Here is a 21398-nt window from a genome sequence, read left to right as displayed (position 1 = left end):
TTCTGATACATGTAGCACTTGATCCATACCTAAATTCTCACCTATAGTCTATTTTTCTGTTATATTGAGTTTCATGACAGATGCTATTATTCTCTCAATAGTATCCACCATTTTACTGAAAACAGGAACTCATATTGAGTACATAGTGTAGATGACCTCCTTACAGATGGTAAGAAATGCATTTTCTTCTAAAAGCAAGAAGCTAATAACAATAAAATGCCAAGACTGCTAAACATTTGCAGTTAAGCCTGGATTTGATGCTCTTTAACGACTCTTATTTATCTCTTCAGTTTCTATTTCCACACACACTCAATTTACACTGGCACAATTTAAAACAGGTTTCCTCAGCTGATCGCAATGTTGTACATCTTCAATACTTTTTAATGTGGTTCTTCCATATGTTCAGTAATTCTCCATTCAGAAATATGTCTTTAAACTCTAGTAATCTGATATAGAAAGTAATATACATAAACCTGCCGCACAACCCTCTCTTGACCTGCAAAAACACATGGAGACATACAAGCACTCTTTCTCCCAAACATAGTGTTTGTCAGGAATGCATTTTCTTCATCAAAGGCATTTTCACAATGCCACTCTCTCAAACACAGGCTTAATGAGTTTTCCAGCTACTGCCTTTCAAAGTTGTATTCATTTTCAGTCAGTTAATGTGGGGCTGATATTGTGAAATAAGGAGGAATTCAACATTACTGTAGCCTATATCTTATGTATGGTGATGCACTCTCTACATCACTTTCCCCCCTCTGTCTCATTTGGTCATTTAATGTAGCAGATCAATCATCTTAACAACAACAACAAAGAGTTTCTATGTTTCACAAGGTAGAAAAATGTGGCATTATATTCTCATGTAATTTTGAGGCTCAATATGGGTCCATTGGTTCAGTAAACCCACAGACACTGTATTAACCTTGGAATGAGAAACTGATCTCCCCCCTTGTGGAAAGTGCTGTACACTGGTTGAGCTTTGATAGCAGAGATGCAGACTCATTTATCTCACCGAGCTGAGATAGGGATAGAATTGGGTTCGGATGAACTAATCTGAGAGGAGAGGGATTGGAAGTATGTCTTAAATGTTACATATTTTACGTTAAAATGACGTCACGGGGTTGTCAGCTAAAACAGGACTGGCAGGTTGTTAGTCAGACGGAGGAGGAGAGGAGAGAGAGAGATGTGTAAGATAGGGAGTGAGGGAGGACAGCGCGCGCAGGGGTGATAACACCATCTATCTATCCAAATGACGAGCGTTTCTTTCGCGCGCTTCACTCATCATGCAATGGAAACTGTGCATCTGTGAACTCCGAAGTGGTGCTTCATCCATGACTCTTCTTGTTTTCTTTTCGCGTCACAAATTTATTTGAGCTCTGCAAAGATCCGAGAACTATCGAAGAGATTCTGTAGCCAATGTGACGACTCTTGTGACATGCTTGTGCGCCACGGAAATCCCGATATTTTATCCAGCGTTTTCTCCTGTTTTTGCCATCGCGCGATATGATAACAATGCAGGAAAGTGCGCGGTGACCGCCAGCGCAGCTCACGGGCGATGTTGACGCTGTCACCTTGCGCCTTGTTCCCACAGCTTCTTGACTTTTCCAGTGGAGTATAATTTGAGGTTTTCATGAACTTGTGACTGCACAGAAGGCGACTGTTGAGAAGCAACTGAACCGTCCAGCTGCCCACGCTGCCGCTGGGTCGCTCAACGCATCCTTGCCCACTTAAGAAAACAGCGAGCAACTAAAGGGGGGCAAGACGCGTCCTTGTTTTTCGAGAATATATTTGCCCAATCCTTTCTGGTGCGCCCTGGATAGACCTGGAGCTATTTCAAGCTTCCTGTTTCTCGGGATATATAACATTAGAATGTTAGCATCAATAACATCTGGAGTAAGGTGTATAACTTAAAGGTTATCATTACGCTCGAGCGTCGACGTTTGTTGGAACGCATAAATGGACGAATACCAGGAGGATTGATTCGGAATTGTTGTCGGGAAAAATGTGGCTAAAACGGTGTGTCACACGCAGGTAATATCCCTTTCTTATTTTCCGAATGCGAGAGTTTGACACCTCTCGGCTATGAGAGACTGAATTTATTAGACGCCCATCTTTACAAAATCCTGTGATATGTGAAGAGTTTTTGGCAAGTTAATGCGTCTCATCCTGTTTTCTCTGCTATGAGCTGTTTTGAATGCGAGTTCTTACTTAAATATTGCTCAAAGCTAGGCGTTGTTGATATTCTTGCGGAAATTTTTAAGTGATGCTGCTTTGTGCGAATAACAAGAAGACTCGTAATTAACAATATCACGGATCAAGTTGCGTGTTTTTCCACACAGCACTCGCTAGGGGTCGCCAAATAACCGTGCTGCAATGAGAATATACTTAACGCTCGCAAATAGGTAGCTAAACTATAAACATTATGACATACCACAGCGCATCACACCGTGCAAGGAATACATTTCTATGTGTCTAATTTAATGCCATGTAACTAACTACATCAAAAGACAGCACCGTAAGAGTGTCATTTTGATAACAGGGTGCAAATTTGTGCAAATTGCCAGTGGAAAGCAAGCTGGGTAATGTATGTACAGTATAAATCCAACACACACGCATGTAACAAACCTTTATTAGGCTATAGCCTACACTTTGCATAGAGAGTAACACGTGGTGTATACAAGTGTCTGTCTAAACTGTAGGTTATAATTCACGCAAGAACCATAAAACACCACACGTTTCGTTACTTTGATTTGCAAGTTTGCAAGCACTCTAATCATCATAAAACTTCTCACCTAAGTTCATTTTCTCTAAGAGGCAGAATTGGACATCTGTCCTTGCCATTAAATCTGTTTACCAGCTGTTCTAGAAACAAGAACATGGAGAGCAGGTTCAATGTGAGAATGATGATGAGCTAAAGCAATACCACTGTTCTGTTTCAGTCTGATGTAGGATGCTGAAACATCTTGCATTAAAAGTGAGTCTCTCAGCAGATGCTTTCTAACCAGAGTGACATGCCATAAAGTGCAAATGTTTCATGTTCTAACCATTGTGGTGTGACAATTTAAAAATGTGCATATTTGTTTGCATAATTTGTTTAGTCATAGAGCCATTTCATAGTGCAGAATGATAATCCAAGACACAAGCAACATGATATAGCCTGCTTAATTGAGCTTACTCAAAGGTGGACAATCCTTGAAGTTTTGTTATGTTCCTATCTGATATAGAAAATAAATTACATTTTTGGTGAAAAGGATCAGTCAGTCTGTTGCTATGAATCAGAAAACAAACACATAATGCATTTAACCTCCTGCATGAATTGCATGTCCATATTTATGTGGAGTTTATTAATATGTTATAGCAGCAAGTTGAATCAGGTCATGAGACAGCAGGGGATCTCCCTTTATCTGTTTGGAAAATTCCTCACTATTGCAAGTAGGCAGAACAGCCTTGATGAAGATAATTTGCCGCATCTCTTAATTGCTCCATCAACTTCTTTAATATCATCACATCAAAGTAATGCATCCTCTCAGAGCTCTCTTGAGAGCCTGCATTCTCCTGTGTACCTTTGAATGTGGATATCCACAATCAATTTGAATGTTCTCACAAGACGGCGTAGTAAATGGGTCCTGATATAACAGACTGGGCATGTTTCTCAGTGTCCAGTTCATTGGCCTGGAAGCATTTACGAGCTCATAAGAGTAAACACTGATTTGGGAATGTGGGGAATATCTGTCAGTGTACTGACCTGAACAGCAGCTGGTTCATTACGGGGTCTGTCACTGGAAAAATTAGCTCATTTTGCTTTGACACAAGCTGTGCTGCAAAGGCTATTTTTTGAATTGTATAAAAATGCTGCAATTTTATAATATTTTTACATTTTATTCTTCCTGCTTGAAGCGGCCCTATCTCCCTGACAGGCAAGATTCTCTAAGTGCACACTGTACAGCCTTCAACGTCTTATATGGCAGCACACAACTATCTCATTACCATGTACACTGTAGCGTGTAATAGCATGACACTTGTCATTTTTATACCACTTTTTTCAGATGTAATTTTGCCTTGCACATAGTAATGCCTGGTTAGTGCGAGGAGTGCTTCTGCTCTCTTTTTGACAGACCTGATGGTCTGAAATAATGGCAGGACAGTTCGATCGCACCCACCCACACTTAAACTGCTGTGCAACAAAGTCTTTAAGGGTTCCATAGGCCACAAATGACTTTTTATGCAGAAGCTAATGGTGCAAATGTCAGTAAAGCTGAAGTGTCTTAATCATTAGAGGGTTTTTTTGTTCTAGAAATTGTCTTCAGTTCAACTCAACAATAGTAATTCTAAGATTTTGAGTACTTTGTGTTTAAAGTAGAGCTTGAAATTTTTGGTTACGGAACTTATGCTTTTCAGGGAAATTGCCGAAATTAGCATCTGCATATTCAGAGAGATCTTCAAAGGCTTAATTGGAACCAAGCAACATATTATATAGCTATATATATTATTATATATCTTGACAGGATTTATCCCAAAGTCACAGTTATGACTAAGTACAGCAGTATTTAATGTGCAGACTCTTGAGAGTCATATGGCCAGTTTTAGTTGAGTCACCATTGCAGCAGAGTACCTTTCAGCAAGGTCTGTGTAACAGGGAACACCTGAACCATATAGACACACATGGACACACAAACACTAACACCATTCATGTAGTTCCTTTTGTTCAATCAATAATGTTTCTATAAAACTTCATATTTACCCATCATGGCACAAGACCAATAGTACCTACCAGCCCTCTAGGGCCATGTTTCTTTCCCTCTCCTTTTTCACACACATCTAGAAAATGAACAGTAAACACTTTTATATAAGGTTAAACTTACTCAGAGTATTTATATTGTTTACCGCTCCAAGCATTCAAGATGTCTTGGTTTGAGAGGAAGCATACATTTTTAACTAATGAAGCTACACATTAAGGAATGAGGCTGGTCATCGTCTTTTACATATATGTATGTGCATGTTTCATTGAGCCTGTGGGCCATGAACACAGTTGGGCCATGGACACAGTGATTTATTAATGTGTCTTTAATTGCCTGTGGCTGTTGAGGCTCTTTTATCTGTAAACCTTTTGTTGGGACGATCCTCAGTACAGATGCAATCCAGCTCTTTTCAACCATAACAGCTGATCCTCTCCTCCAAGGCATGATCTGTGCTAGGCAGAGATAGAGAGAGTCTGTTTGTGTGTGTGTGTGTGTGTGTGTGTGTGTGCATATTTTTGTTGCAGTGTAAAAGAGGGACTTCACTGTACTAACTTGACCTACTGTAGTGCTGGACACAATCTGTTATAGTCCATTAAGGAAAGGATGGCCTGCAGTCCCTGTTTACTTTAAAGGCAGTTTAAACCATTTTAGAATGGCTCTTGTATCCCTGCTGAGGAAAATTATGTTTTAATGATAGTTTTCCTCCAGTGTGAGTAAATGACTTCATGGGCGTAGCAACATCTCCATCAGAGCAGCTGTTTGACAAAACCATACAATTGCATTTTAATTGAAGACATTCCAATCTTCACTCATTTCTTTTCTCAGAAAAATTTGTTTATACCCTGAAAGGATCCTCATATCTTCAGAATCAATGAATAAGCCTAATAAATCATTAAGGCACACTCACATAGTCCCACAGTTCCTCTTATTTTCCATATACTGGATGTCTGAGAGGAGATCTCAGTTTCAACTGATTTAATCTGCTCAGTGGTTTCAATCTGCCAGTCATTCTAATTATAGGATTTAAATTGGGATAATTCATTAGGTTGCTGTTTGGTGTTTGCTGTACGATTTGCTGGATCTGATCTGAGCATTGTCTTGGCATTTCAGATTTAATGGGAGTAAACAGAATGTAGAAATATGACATTTCACAATGCCGCCAAACAGCTGTCCTGGGGGAGTTGCTGGTGGCATTAGTCCATTATTCCTCCACTCAGGAGGAAAGAAAACCATTACATTTATTTCTATCAAATTATGTCCCAATTTTTCCACTAATCTGCTCTCCTAAATCAAGCAGTAACAGAGGAGGAAGCTATCTGTTATGGCACACAAACTTAAATTAATCAATTATTTGTCAACTAACCCTTTAATCATTTGCACCAGCACTTTTCTTGCATTAATGATACTTTAGATGCACATGTGGCGTTTCAGTGTCATTCAGTTTAATCAAATCAAGTGTGTATGGGAAAACTTTGTCCCAGAACCCCAGTTTTAATTTCCTTTCTGGTTCATGTTTTTGGATCATGATAATGTTTAGTAGACAGTAATAGAGTCCTCCTTACGCCACATCAGAGGAAGCAGACAGGGGAACTTTAGCTTACATGCAAATTACAAGTCTCAGATAGTTTGGAAATGTAATTGGACGGTGTAATTGCTAACTATGTGTGACAGCAATACAGACCCCAGGGACACATAAACTGCCACAGAGAGTTCTGGAAGCTCGGTGGATGTTTTACATACATTGTGACTTATTGAGGTCAAGCAGTGATTGTTTATTTAGCGTGAAGAGGCTTTAATTTGTGCAGGAATGCAATGTACTGTATCATGTTGGTACAAAAATTATCCTTTGTTGGTATAGGAACTAACTGGAGGGATGAAAATTACAGTGCCTTTGTTAATCCTAGGAGTCGATCTCAGCTGGTGTGCAAAGAGTTGTTTGCATAGCCATCAACTCTAAGAGACTTTGCACTTAGAGGGAATGGATATCCTAATAAAGCCATGCATCATTTTAGATTCAACACATTACAAACAGATGTAAATCTGGTGGGATCAATGCACATTGTCTTGGTATGGATAAAAATGAAGAGCCATAATAAGAGATCATTGATTTGATCAAGATGTTGCATAAGTAAAATATATTGAATATTCAAATGTTGCATAGATAAAATGTGTTGCAAATCTCAAAACAAATACAGAAATAAGTGCCTCACCACAGTTCTCTTAAACTGCTTAAATAGATTTTTACCCAAATAAAGAGGCAATGAAGTATTATATATAAAGGATTCCCTCACTGTTTTATTCAGTTTTGTAACTTTTGTATTGTATTTATTGTTTTGTTTTTTACTTTTTTACATGATTAAATGTACAGTAGTCATCCTCAAATAATTACTTTTTTCTATCTACTTAAAACAGTGAAACTCTAGGTTAACACTTGATCTGATTAGCAAGTCCAAATGCATTCAGAGAATTTGCGTGAAGCTTACAATGTCTCTATGGAGATTTGATTGACAGCACATTTGATTGGACATGAACAGTAATGACAGAATGGATGCGTTTGGCAGATAGTAGTACTAGAGGAGTGTGATGGAGGGAAAATAGATGAGATTGCCCAGAGGTTTAGCACTCCAAAGAACATTCAGAGTAATCTGACGGACACTTTTGATGTAAAAATAGCCAGCTCTGGGGTCAATAGCAGTTTGATATGCTTTAATCCAGTGGTTAGTGATAATCCATACACATAATCTTTAAAAGGATCTAAATGTAGTGATGAATCTTGCTCCTTTTAAACCAGAGCCGACCCAGGCTCTGTTGGTGCCCTAGGCGAGAGTTTAGATTGGCGCCACCTAGGGTTGCAACGGTATGATATTTTCACGGTATGATAACCGTCTCAGAAAATATCACGTTATCACGGTATCACGGTATACGGTATTACACAATTAGTATTATCAGTGAAAACAGAAGGGTTATTTATTTATTTTCAGCAAACATTTTATCATAATCGAAACTTGAAACCATATATTTTATTGAAGTATGTGTAAAAAAAGTCTCCCTTTTGAAAATAAAATAAATAGAAAAATAAGAAAGCTAACATAATTATAATAAACAGAATTGTAAACATGATAAAAATTGCATGTAACTATAACATGTTATATAACTAAAGCATGTTAGTTTACATGTAATCATAGCATGTTAAATGAACTACTAAATGAAAAATAACATCAGCTGTGTGAGCTTTTAAAGTAATGTCCTATTAACAGTTAACATATACTGTAGGTGCGTGACAATGAGGCAAGACTGCTCCTGTCTGTACTTTTAACTCCGTGGTTCTCTACTGGTTTTGCTTCAGGATGCAGATTTTACATTGGAAATCAAGTGTCGACCTGCCATAAATTTAACGTAACCTGTATTTAATGTATCCTGGGTTGCATTTCTTTTTATGTTGTATAGTTTTGTTCATTGTTTTCCAGTACAAGGACATGCATCAAGTGACATTATTTTTGTTGTTGATGTCAAAATCTACAGGAAGTTGTCTCTCCCCCTTTTAAAAATTGAAAAGCATATTTACTTATATGAGCCCATTATTATCCTGTTAATATTACATATTTATACACATATTACACAGGAGGAAAGGCTCCTCGTTACCATGGTTAGGTCAGTGTGTTAGTCTTAAATAATAGTAATAATAATAATAATAAATTAATGTATTTATGAAAAATAAATAATAAATAATAAAACTGCCACTGTTGATATAAAATGAGGTCTAATAGATTCTACCTTTATATTATTTCATATGAAACTATAACATTTTGTAAAAATATAACAGTTATTTTTACTCATGTAAAATCCTGAAACAAATTTGTAAAGGTGATGTGTGTAATTATTAATATTTTTTAACTATTTTGTTAAAGGCACCACATCGGGCTGTAAGTAGAGCATAGGGGGCCACATTGTATTACTTTTTAGATTGTTACGAATGGAGGCAGCGAAGGCAGATGAGGAGAGCGGGTCTAAATGCAAGCTTACTTTATTGGAACAGATAAATGACTAAACACAAAGAAAAACCCTCAATAGGGAAATAAACACAAGACTGAGAAAACGGGCAGGGAACACATACCAGGCTAACAACATTCAACGATTGACAGCGACGAAACAAACAGACAGGGTTTAAATACATGGACATAGGAAGACAGGAACCAATGAACAAACAGAACTCAAACAAGATAACAAGGGGATAAACAGAAACCAGAGGCAAATTAACGAGGGCAGGTGAAAACAATGAACGGAGAACACGAACGCTAACAGGGAGACTGTGGAGCTATAAAAGGGACAAAAGTGAAAACTAAGGAATTACAAAAGTGACAAAAATGGTAAACAAAGGGCAACGGTGAAACAAGACACGGTATGCCTAACAGAGCCCCCCCTCAAGGATCGGATTCCAGACAATCCGAAATAAAAAGAAACAGCTATAAAAAAAACACCAAGAGCAGACCAAGGGGGGGCACGAGAGCAGGCAGGAAGTCCAAGGGGGCACAGAGGGCAGGAAGGAAGTCCAAGGGGGCACAATAGGCAGGCAGGAAGTCCAAGGGGGCACAGAGGGCAGGCAGGAAGTCCAAGGGGGCACAGAGGGCAGGCAGGAAGTCCAAGGGGGCACAGAGGGCAGGCAGGAAGTCCAAGGGGGCACAAAGGGCAGGCAGGAAGTCCAAGGGGGCACAGAGGGCAGGCAGGAAGTCCAAGGGGGCACAAAGGGCAGGCAGGAAGTCCTGGGGGGCACAAAGGGCAATGACAGGTTCAGGAGGCCTGGGAGCAGGCCACAGGGCAGGGACCAGTTCAGGTGGTCTGGGAGATGGCCACAAGGCAAGGACAGGTTCAGGTGGTCTGGGAGCTGGCCACACAGCAAGTATAGGTTCAGGAGGCCTGGGAGCTGGCCACAGGGCAAGGACAGGTTCAGGAGGTTTGGGAGCTGGCCACTGGGCAAGGATAGGTTCTGGAGGCCTGGGAGCTGGCCATAGGGCAAGGACAGGTTCAGGTGGTCTGGGAGCTGGCCACAGGGCAAGGATAGGTTTGGGGGACCTGGGAGGAGGCCACTGGACAGGGACTTGGTCAGGGGGCCTGGGAAGAGGCCACAGGATAGGGGCCGGGTCAGGAGGCCTGGGAGGAGGCCACAGGATAGGGGCCGGGTCAGGAGGCCTGGGAGGAGGCCACAGGACGGGAACAGGGTCAGGAGGCCTGGGAGGAGGCCACAGGACAGGGACTGGGTCAGGAGGCCTGGGAGGAGACCACAGGACAGGAACAGGGTCAGGGGGCCTGGGAGGAGGCCACAGGACAGGGACCGGGTCAGGAGGCCTGGGAGGAGGCCACAGGACTGGAACAGGGTCAGGAGGCCTGGGAGGAGGCCACAGGACAGGGACCGGGTCAGGAGGCCTGGGAGGAGGCCACAGGACAGGGGCTGGGTCAGGAGGCCTGGGAGGAGGCCACAGGTCAGGAACAGGGTCAGGGGCCCCGGGAGGAGGCCACAGGACAGGGGCCGGGTCAGGAGGCCTGGGAGGAGGCCACAAGATAGGGGCCGGGTCAGGAGGCCTGGGAGGAGGCCACAGGTCAGGAACAGGGTCAGGGGCCCTGGGAGGAGGCCCTAGAGGCGGAGACCTGGAAGGCTGTGGCGGCGGGGCCGATGGTGGTGGCGCCATAGGAGGCTCTAGAGGCGGAGGCCTGGAAGGCTCTGGAGGCGGAGCCGTAGGAGGCTCGGGAAGCGGAGCCCAGGAAGGCTCAAGAGACTTGAGGGGCGGAGCCCTGGGAGGCTCGAGAGACTTGAGGAGTGGAATCCTAGAGAGCCCGGGAGGCGGAGCCGTAGGAGGCTCAGGAGGCGGAGCCGTAGGATGCTCGAGAGGTGGAGCCCTAGAAAGCTCTTGAGTCTCTGGGAGCAGAGCCGTAGGAGGCTCGGGAGATGGAGCCGTAGGAGGCTCTGGGAGCCGAGCCGTAGGAGGCTCGAGAGGCGGAGACATAGGAGGCTTGGGAGGCGGAGCCATAGGAGGCTCGGGGAGAAGGGCCGTAGAAGGCTCGAGAGGCTTGAGGGGCGGAGCCCTGGAAAGCTCAGAAGTCTCTGGGAGCAGAGCCGTAGGAGGCTCGGGAGGTGGAGCCATAGGCGGCTCGGGAGGCGGAGCCATAGGAGGCTCAGGGAGAAGGGCCGTAGAAGGCTCGAGGGGCTCGAGAGGCTGGAGGGGCGGAGCCCTGGAAGGCTCGAGAGGCTTGAGAGGTGGAGCTCTGGGAAGCTCGGAGGGCAGAGCTCTGGAAAGCTCGGGAAGCTCGGAAGGCAGAGCTCTGGAAAGCTCGGAAGGCAGAGCTCTGGAAAGCTCGGAGGGCGGAGCTCTGGAAAGCTCAGAGGGCGGAGCTCTGGAAAGCTCAGGAAGCTCAGAAGGCAGGGTTCTAGGAAGCTCGGAGAGCGGAGCTCTGGAAAGCTCGGAAGGCGGAGCTCTGGAAAGCTTGGGCAGCTCGGAAGGCGGAGCTCTGGAAAGCTCGGAAGGCGGAGCTCTGGAAAGCTCGGAGGGCGGAGCTCTGGGAAGCTCAGGAAGCTCGGAAGACAGGGTTCTAGGAAGCTCGGAGGGCGGAGCTCTGGAAAGCTCGGAAGGCGGAGCTCTGGAAAGCTCGGGGGGTACTGGCTCTTGGACGGTCATGGCCACCGGCGCCGGCTCTCGGAAGGTCATGGCTACTGGCGCTGGCTCTTGGATGGTCATGCTACTGGCGCTGGCTCTTGGACGGTCATGGCTACTGGCACTGGGACGGACAAGACCACAGGCGCTGGCTCAGGGGCGGTCGAGGCTACAGGCGCTGGCTCAGGGATGGTCGAGGCTACAGGTGCTGGCTCACTGACGTCGGAGGCTACAGGCGCTGGCTAACTGATGTCGGAGGCTACAGGCGCTGGCTCACTGACATCGGAGGCTACAGGCGCTGGCTCACTGACATCGGCAGCTACAGGCGCTGGCTCACTGACGTCGGAGGCTACAGGCGCTGGCTCGCTGCCGGCTGAGGTGACAGGCGCTGGCTCACTGACATCGGGGGCTAACGGCCTGCTGACCGTGGCAGGCGTGGGCTCTGGCTTGCTGACCGTGGCAGGCGTGGGCTCTGGCTCGCTGACCGTGGCAGGCGGAGACTGGAGAGCAGAAGCCTTTCTTCTTTTCCTCCTCCTGAAGGAGGAAGCTGGCAACGCTGGCTCGTTGGCCGTGGCCGGCACGGAAAGCCCAGAGGCGGAAACCGGGATCGAGAGAGGTGGCTCCCCGGCAGCGAACTCTCTCAAGACCAGACTCACATACTCCCTCCACGTGAGGTCTCCGAGTCCGGCAATTCCCTCTGCCGGTGTGTTGTAGCCCGAGCCGGTAGATGGTCTTCAGGGATGTGTCGTCGAAGCCGATGTGGATGGCAACAGTGGAAAAGAAGTGGGAGTATTCGCGGATGGTCAAATCCGCCTGGGTCAGTTCCATAAAGTAAGCTGCTAGATCCATATTTGGTGGACTATCGTTCTGTTACGAACGGAGGCAGCGAAGGCAGACGAGGAGAGCGGGTCTAAATGCAAGCTTACTTTATTGGAACAGATAAATGACTAAAAACAAAGAAAAACCCTCAATGGGGAAATAAACACAAGACTGAGAAAAAGGGCAGGGAACACATACCAGGCTAACAACATTCAACGATTGACAGCGACGAAACAAACAGACAGGGTTTAAATACATGGACATAGGAAGACAGGAACCAATGAACAAACAGAACTCAAACAAGATAACAAGGGGATAAACAGAAACCAGAGGCAAATTAACGAGGGCAGGTGAAAACAATGAACGGAGAACACGAACGCTAACAGGGAGACTGTGGAGCTACAAAAGGGACAAAAGTGGAAACTAAGGAATTACAAAAGTGACAAAAATGGTAAACAAAGGGCAACGGTGAAACAAGACGCGGTATGCCTAACAGAGATACAATGTTCTGCATTTATTTGTTTTTGTATCTTTTAAGCCTAGAAATAGTTGTGTACTCAATTTTCTGAAGTGTATCTGTGACTAATGGGACTATTCTGCAATTGCCTAAAGTATTATATTGCTCTACAAAGGTAGATAATTTTCTATCAGGCACTAAAAAACTGAATAAAGGCTGAGCTTATAAATGTATTTTACCATCTCTACTTCCCTGTTAATTTATTATTCAATTTAACACTCTCTACATCAGGTGTCTGTTTTAATAAAATAAAAATTAAGAAGAAATGTATTGAACTTTTCATGTTTGTCGCAAAGCAGGCGAGTTTACATGTTTTTTCTAAAACTTTACCCGTTTACAAAAGGGTCATGATGCGGGTCTCCTTGATGGTTTGACTTTCAGCACACAACTGAATAACACTGGCTGGATGACTGATTACTGCAAGAGTTAGATTAACATACAGGTGTGAAGGGACTTCAACATTTCTAAATTGCACAAATAAAAAATACATATACATATTCCTATCTGTCTTACTTTTGCTCGCATGTCAATGATTACCCCTCAGAGTGTCAATGATGCCGAGATCTACTTCTATATTTAATTGAATCACTGAGAAGGTTTACCTGCAAAATTAGTAACACCAAACATCACAAGCAGCCTCAAGAATGGACACAGAGTAGCCGTAAAATTATTTTCCTTGAGCAGAATATTGCACTACAGATCGCTAAATTTGTTCAAAGTGGAAAGCGAGAGACAGAAAAAGCGCACTCACGTGCTTGGTTGCCAGATTACACAAAATAAGTATCACATTAGGTGGAATATTTCCAATTTGCGCAACTATAAATCTCAGACTGGGGGTGTTGCGTCTCTTATCTGGCAACCCTGAGCATGTTAAACGCTTGTGGAGAAGCGTTAGCTCCCAATGCAAGTTAACTGAAATATTCAATGAAAAAAAAACTCTTTTACGATAAATGAGCCATGTGCCTCATTAAACCATGTGGAGGGCTTGATCCAGCACGCGGGCCATAAATTGCCCATGTCTGCTTTAGCTGTTTTCGGGATTATCATTAACTCTGCCTTGGCAGTCCTAAATAGTCTATCACTTGGGCAGCTGAAATATTTTCAATGGGAGAACCATGGCATTGTTCTTTCCCTGCTGTCCGTGACCCAGTCCAAATAGACCAGTTGAGAAACACTGCTTTAACTCACACACACACACACACACTCATGTCACACTCCCTCGCCTTGCATCTCTCTGACAATTTCTCCGCTGCATGTGTGTGTGTGTGTGTGTGTCAAGTTGACGAGTCTGACAGGCAGACAAGGAGGAAAGGAGATGCCCACGCGCATGTGAGATTCTCCGTGATTTTCTCAATACCGTAGATAAGCAAATGTACATGGTATGATAACCATCAATTTTCAAACCGTGGTATACCATGAAACCGGTATACCGCTGCAACCCTAGCGCCACCCAACTCCAACCCCCCTTTTTTTTCCACATGATCTGTCGCTGAAAGTGACAGCAAAATGACATATATTAATGGAGCATTTTGTGTGTTCAAAAAATGCAGGGATTTTTGTGCGTTTGCTGGGATTCAAGGACATCTGCTTACCAATTCAAGGACATCTGCTTAACAATAATACAGTATTAATCTTACATATTCAATTGAGCAGAGGTGTGCAATTGTTTTGTTACAGGGGCCACATCAGCCGTTAAGTAGATAAGATAAGAGAGAAGGGAAGAGAGAAGATAAAAGTTCTGAATAGTTGTATCTTTTAAGCCCAGAAGTAGTAGTGCACTCATGCACTCAATGAATGATGCACACTTTTCTGAAGTGTATACTGATGGGACCATTCTGCGATTGCTTGAAGTTGTACTGCTACTTTTCTATAATGTGTTAGTAAAACTGAATAAAGGCTAAATAAAATTATTAATTGTTTATTCTTTCCATTCTTCAATGCTGTGGTAATTTAGTATTCAATTTAACACTCTACATCAGGAGTCTGGTTTAATAGTGAAATTAAATATTATGGAATTATAGATTCTAAAATCTTATTTAATGTTAGACACAAAGTTGTTTTATTCTGAAAAAAGTATCAACCTGTTTACATGCTTATGGGTCATGATGTGTGTCTTGTCAGTGGTTTGTTTGGCACCCCATTCAGAACACAACTGAATGAAACAGGCTGCATGACACTGATAAATGATTACTGCCAGAGTAACATTCGCATAAAGGTGTGAGGGACATCAGCATTTTACAAATAACACAAAGAATAAATGTATTCCTCTCTCACTTGGTTTTGCTCGCGTGTCCCCTCCGTGTGCAAATTATGCAAAGATCTATTGGGATTTTACTAAAGTTCATTACTGAAAAGGTTTGCTCTCAGAGTTTGCACGGACTGGCTGCAATCCTGATCTCTTTTAAAAGAAGACACTTAGGAGTTTTTTGGTGAAGTGAAAGCAAGCAGCAATATAACTAAAATTAAATCAACATTATAGATGCTTATGTTTATTTTAAAGAAAATACACTGCACTTAACTTGCACTAAACTTAAATAAAACAAGCAAAAATGGCCCAAAGCCAGTTAAGAGGTTCTAAATAAGCTATTTAATAGTAAATAAACATCAATGGCTGACATGGAAGTCGTTAACTTGTGATTCTTACCTTTATATTGCTCTTTTTCTGCTTCTCTTCTTTGTGTAGCTTCTTGCCTTGTGCATCAGATAATTTGGTTATTTTTATAATATATATAATCGCATAGTGCTATTACTCAATATATGGGGAGAGTGTGCAATTCTGACAAAAAAAACAAAAAACACTCTTGTCACCTCTCCGTCATTTTGCACCCTAGGCAACCGCCTAAGTCACCTATGCCATGGGCAGGCCCTGTTTTAAACTTTCAACACTCCTCCAATGTTTTGACATTGAAACCAGACAGCGATTGCCAAAAATTCAGCTTTGTGGAGATTTCAGACCTCCCAAGGCCTGAAATGGGGAGTTAAATTATGGGTGCACCATAATTAAAAGGGAGTTATGATTGATTCCATCCAACTGGCTTTTTGCTTGGTTAACTAATTAATTTTCTAGTGAAGATTTTAATGTGAGGAAGATTTAAACATTGTCACTTGGGAAAATTAGATGAGAGTGATCCTTGACAGTGCTCCATCAGAGCATTTTGTTCCTGGTCAGTTGTTGGCCATGAGTGGGTAAGCACTTCAACCACTTTGACCACATTCCAGTGAGCCTGCCAGACAGAGGAAGAGAGCATGCCATCAATCTGTCCTTCCTAAAAAATCTGTGCTTTCCTAGACCAAAGTTAAGTTTAGCTTTCAGGCCTGTATGCAGTATGGCTTTATTTTAGGGATGGTATTATCAAGTAAATTTGTAATCAAGTAATCTAACCCTCCAAAAAAAAAAAAAGAGTAATCAATTACTTATAAATTTAAATGGAACTAACATAATTAAAAATGACACATATGACATGTACATGATTTATAGAAACAAACAGTTTCAAAATAAGCTATCTTCAACAAACTTTGCATTTCGTTTGTGAAAAAATTAAACAAACAATATGCATTAATAATATATATATATATATATATATATATATATATATATATATATATATATATATATATATAAAGATAAAAAAATAACAGCAAAAACATTTTCACTTACCAGGAGCATACCTACAGCATATCTGACAGCATTAGGGCAATGCACCTGGATAATGTCTCGGGTTACATGTGTAACCCTTGATCCCTGAAAAAAGCTGAACGAGATCCTGCGCTTTGCTAAGTGCTTTTGGGAACAATCCTGCATTGTGACCAGCTGTGTATATGTGTGTAACACGTCAATGAACATTGACCGGAATTTATAGCCTCGGCTGGTGAGATCATTAGATGCACCTGTGGCCAGGCTATAAATAGACGCATCACCAGCGTGTCATCAGATATCTTTTTCTGAAGAGCAGTCCTGGAACATCCCAGTGTGGCAAAGAAGCGCAGCATCTCGTTACGCTTTTTTCAGGGAACAAGGTTTACACATGTAGCAAAAACATCTAAGCCACAAAGTTTGATGAACGTGTGTGGTGAGGACCAGCCTGCCGCATCACAAACTTGTTAAGGCATGAGCCTGCCATAAAATTTGACGAATGTGTGCGGAGAGGACCAGCCTGCCGCATCACAAACTTGTTAAGGCATGAGCCTGCCATAAAATTTTATGAATGTGTGCGGAGAGGACCAGCCTGCTGCATCACAAACCTGCTGCAGAGGGACCCCTCTAGCCAAGGCTTTAGAGGAGGCTACCCCTCTGGTGGAGTGAGCCCTGACACTAACTGGCGAAGCTTGACCGCACGCCTCATAGGCCAGTGCAATAGCATCCCTCACCCAATGTGACATAGTCTGCTTGGTAGCGGCTGCCCCCCTGTTGCGGCCCCCATAGCAGACAAATAATTGCCCTGACTTACGCCACTGGCTAGTGCGGTGGACATAAGTCTGAAGGGCACGGACTGGGCAGAGTCCGTGAAGTCTTTCCTGCTCCGGTGTTAAAAATGGGGGGGAGCAGAAGGCTTCCAGATTGACAGGATGTAGTGTCGAAAAAGGCACCTTAGGAAGGTAGTCAGGATGAGGATGCAGAATAGCTTTGGCCATACCTGAGGCAAATTCTAAACAGGCCGGCAAAACAGACAGAGCCTGTAGATCCCAATCCTCTTAAGAGAAGTAATCGCCATAAGAAAGACCATCTTGAGAGTCAGAAGTCTGTCAGACGCTGACTCTAGAGGTTCAAAAGGGGGTCTCAACCAGACCCTCCAGGACTATTGCTAAGTCCCATGAAGGAGTTCTGGTCCTAACAGGAGGCCTCAGTCGCATGGCTCCATGAATGAAGCGAGCGAGTAGAAGATGCCTCACCAAAGGCACCCCGTCCATCAAGGTGTGGCAAGCCGAAATGGCGGCCACATAAACCCTGAGAGTAGCGGGGCATATGCCTGCTGACAGTTTTTCCTGCAGAAAGTCCAGAACTGAAACAATTTGGCAGTTAACTGGATCTGCACCATGTGAACTGCACCACTTTTTGAAGATTCTTCTGGTAGAGGGAGCCCTAGCACTAAGAATGGTTTCGATAACCTCAGGTGACAGCCCTGTGTCCCTCAGTTGGTACCCTTCAGGGGCCAAACATGAAGTTTCCACAATTTGGGCCAGGGATGAAATATCGTCCCCTGCGCCAGAGACAGAAGGTCCCTCCTGTCCGGAATCGTCCAAGGCGAGCCGTCGAGGAGAGATATTAGCTCCGAGAACATACCCTGTTCGGCCAGCGCGGCGCTATCAGTAAGAGGCAAGACCCTTGCTGGCGAACTCTGGCCAAGACTCCCGGGAGCAGAGAAACCGGGGAAAAACGCATACAGACGCATTCAGGGCCATGTATGCGCCATCACGTCCAGACACAGGGGGGGCTGGGTGACTCAGGGAGAAGGAGAGGAGACATTGCACTGTTCATAGAGGCGAAGAGGTCCTCTTCTACCCTGTAAAATCTCACCCAGATTTGTTCCACTATCTAGGCGTGGAGTTTCCACTCACCCGTTGGTATTTTCTGTCTGGACAGTAGATCTGCTCCCACATACGGGCATCCAGGGATATAAACTGTCCTGAGTGACAGGGGCTTGCCCTGGGCTCCAAGGAGAATCCGATGTGCCTGAAATTTAGCTGACGTGAACATGGACCTCCTTGATGGTTTATGTAAGAGACTACCGCTGTATTGCCCACCCGCACCAAGACATGGTAGCCTCTGGAGGAAGTATTTCAGGGCCAGAAATACCGCCATAAACTTGAGACAGATACTGTGACAACCAAGCTGACGACCCTCCCATCCCCTTGAGCTGGACGACCACTTAAGACCGCTACCCAGCCCATCAGGGAGGCATCTGTCATTAGCAGCCTGCGATGACGAGACACACCTAGAGTGGGACCCAAGGTAAGAAACCGGGGTCTGAACCACATAGCAAGGGAACGAAGCACGTGGCGCGTAACCCTTATTAGCCCTAGGGGACTGGCCCTTGGATGAAATCCCCTGGCTTTTAGCCACAGCTGAAACGGTCTCATATGGAGCAGGCCCAAAGGGATCACCGTGGACGCAGATGCCATGAGACCTAGTATTTGTTGGTACTGGTGAACAGTGCAACCTTGAACTAGCCTGAGTTTGCTCAGGGGGTTCTGAATGGACGTGATACAAGCGGGAGACAACTGTGCCCGCATCGTGATCGAATTTCATATAACCCCCAGATAGGTGATTCCCCGTGTGGGAGAGAGAACGCTCTTTGACGTTGAGTCTCAGACCCGGAGAAACCAGAAGAGCTAAGACAATATCCCTGTGCTGAACTGCCAGTTCTTGGAGCTGCGCTAAGATCAGCCAGTCGTCTATGTAATTCAGAATGCGCATGCCCCAAAGTCGTGAAGGAGCCAGTGCTGCATCCATGCATTTCGTGAATGTGCGGGGTGATAGGGCTAGGCCGAATGGAAGAACCCGATACTGGAAGGCTTCGTCCCCGAAAGCGAACCTCAGTAACTTCCTGTGCTGTGGCAGAATTCCAATATGGAAATATTTGTCCATGAGATCGATCTTGATCAGCCAATCGTAATGTTGGATCTGAGACACGACCGTCTTGACAGTTATCATCTTGAACTTGAACACCCTGACCGAGTGGTTCAAGCCTCAAAGATCTAAAATCGGACGCAACCCCCCTCGGGGACCAGGAAATATCTGCTGTAATAGCCTGACTCTTTCTCTGGAAGGGGAACACGTTCATGGCCCCTTTGACCAAGAGATTTTGCAGCTCTTTCCACAGTAGACATGTCTGCTCCGGTTTCACGGTAGTGGGAACCCGCCATTAAAATGCAGAGGGCAGAGAGTGAATTGAATTATGTAGCCTCTTTTTCTGTGTTCAGAACCCACATAGAAATGCCTGGCAGAAGTTTCCACGCTGCCAGGTTCTCTGAGATGGGTATTCATTTCGAAACTTCCTGTTGAGGGGATGTCGAGTGTTCCACGTCCTGGATAAAGTCAGGAAGCAACGGTAACCCAACTCTTTGTTGGAAGCCTTTGTCAAACACCAAAGACGGCGGGAGTGAAGAGGTTTCGTGAGGGTTTCGGGAGGGCTGAAGTGGATGGTACACTCGCCCCCAGTCCCGAGAGGAACCACCCCCAGAAGGCTGGGTACAAGACCATCAGGGATTCTTTCTTTTAGAAATCACGACCTTGAGGTCCTGCTTCGGGGGCTGCTGAGGGCGACGAGCCTGTCCCCAGTCTTTACGAGGGGGAGCACGACTCGCCACACTCTGCCTAGCAGAGTCAGGGCGGGACTGGGTGGCCGACGGCCCCGCCCCCCTGAGTGCGGTGAGGAAAAAACTGCCCGAAGGCTTCCTCGTGGCTTTTCACCTCCTGGAATCTGGAGATAACCGTATTCATGGAGTCTCCGAAGAGACTGGAAGGTGAAACCCGTGCATCGAGTGGGTAAACTCTGTAAATAAATGCCTCTCCGTGCTGACTAAAGCGAACATAGACCGACCAATTGCATGGGCTGTCTGCTTGGACGCACGGAGAGATAAATCTGTGGCCCGACGAAGTTCAGAAAAGGCTTCTTTGTCGAGCGTTGCACCCGCACTCAGGTCTTTCAGTAGGTCAGTCTGGTATGCCTGTAACACGGCCATGGTGTGCAGCGCAGCACCAGCCTGACTTGCCGCTTGATAAGCCCTCCCCACTAGCATGGAGGTAGTCCTGCATGGCTTAGTGGGGAGAGCGGGTTTCTTGAGTGATAATGCCGAACCCGGTGAGAGATAGCCCGCAAGCGTCTCTTCGACCGGCGGCATCATTGAATACCCCCGTGTCTCAGCACCCACGATAGTAGAGTATAAAGACGTCGAGGGTACGTGAACACGGAAGTATATGGGTTCATCCATGAGCGAGAAAGCTCGTCATGGAGGTCATCAAAGAAATAAGGGACTAATATACCGTCTTATTGTTTGGAGCGTTTGGGGGGGGTCTATTGTTTGCGTGACCAGTCTAGCTGTAGTCTGGCAACAGCCCGAGTAACCACCTCTAGTAATTTCTCAGCCACTTTATTATTATGCTTGAAATGTACAGAGGTTCAGCGCCCCCGTCGTGAAACGAAGAGGCGCCGAGGCACGCTTCAGATTATGAGAAGGATCAGCTGGATCTGGGGAGAGAGCGAGCGATAGGGACGGACCCGTCTCTCGCTCCTCAGCCAGATATATGTGAGAGCCCCACGATGAAAGAGTGGGCGCTGACTCCCGGAAGTAAGCGAGGTGAGCGCGAAGCTTTTTGCCCGAAAGTAGGTCGCAATGCATGCACTCGTCCTGCCCCAACACGAGAGTAGCATGCTCTTCCCCCAAACAAACAAAACAAACTTGATGCGTGTCCCTGACAGTCATAGAACTTTGACAGGGAAATACGCATCGTTTGCTTTGCTTCTCCGACATTTTTCCACCGTTTTCTTTTCTATTTATATATATATATATATATATATATATATATATATATATATATATATACACTCACCTAAAGGATTATTAGGAACACCATACTAATACTGTGTTTGACCCCCTTTCGCCTTCAGAACTGCCTTAATTATAGGTGGCATTGATTCAACAAGGTGCTGAAAGCATTCTTTAGAAATGCTGGCC

General features: G+C 44.6%; 1 protein-coding gene across 1 annotated transcript in view; it reads left to right on the top strand.

The window, feature by feature from the left end:
• Positions 1–954: 954 nt before the first annotated feature.
• Positions 955–21398, top strand: part of ajap1 (adherens junctions associated protein 1) — a 100492-nt gene continuing 80048 nt past the window's right edge. Inside the window, exon 1 of the mRNA XM_052094674.1 lies at positions 955–2034. Within this exon, the coding sequence (XP_051950634.1) occupies positions 2006–2034 (29 nt within the window). The 5' untranslated portion in view covers positions 955–2005. The remainder of the gene's footprint in view (positions 2035–21398) is intronic.

Source organism: Xyrauchen texanus, chromosome 27, assembly GCF_025860055.1.
Source record: "Xyrauchen texanus isolate HMW12.3.18 chromosome 27, RBS_HiC_50CHRs, whole genome shotgun sequence".
Classification (NCBI taxonomy): Eukaryota; Metazoa; Chordata; class Actinopteri; order Cypriniformes; family Catostomidae; genus Xyrauchen; species Xyrauchen texanus.
The sequence above is the reverse complement of the archived record's forward strand: the minus strand, read 5'-3'. Positions and strand labels throughout refer to the sequence as shown.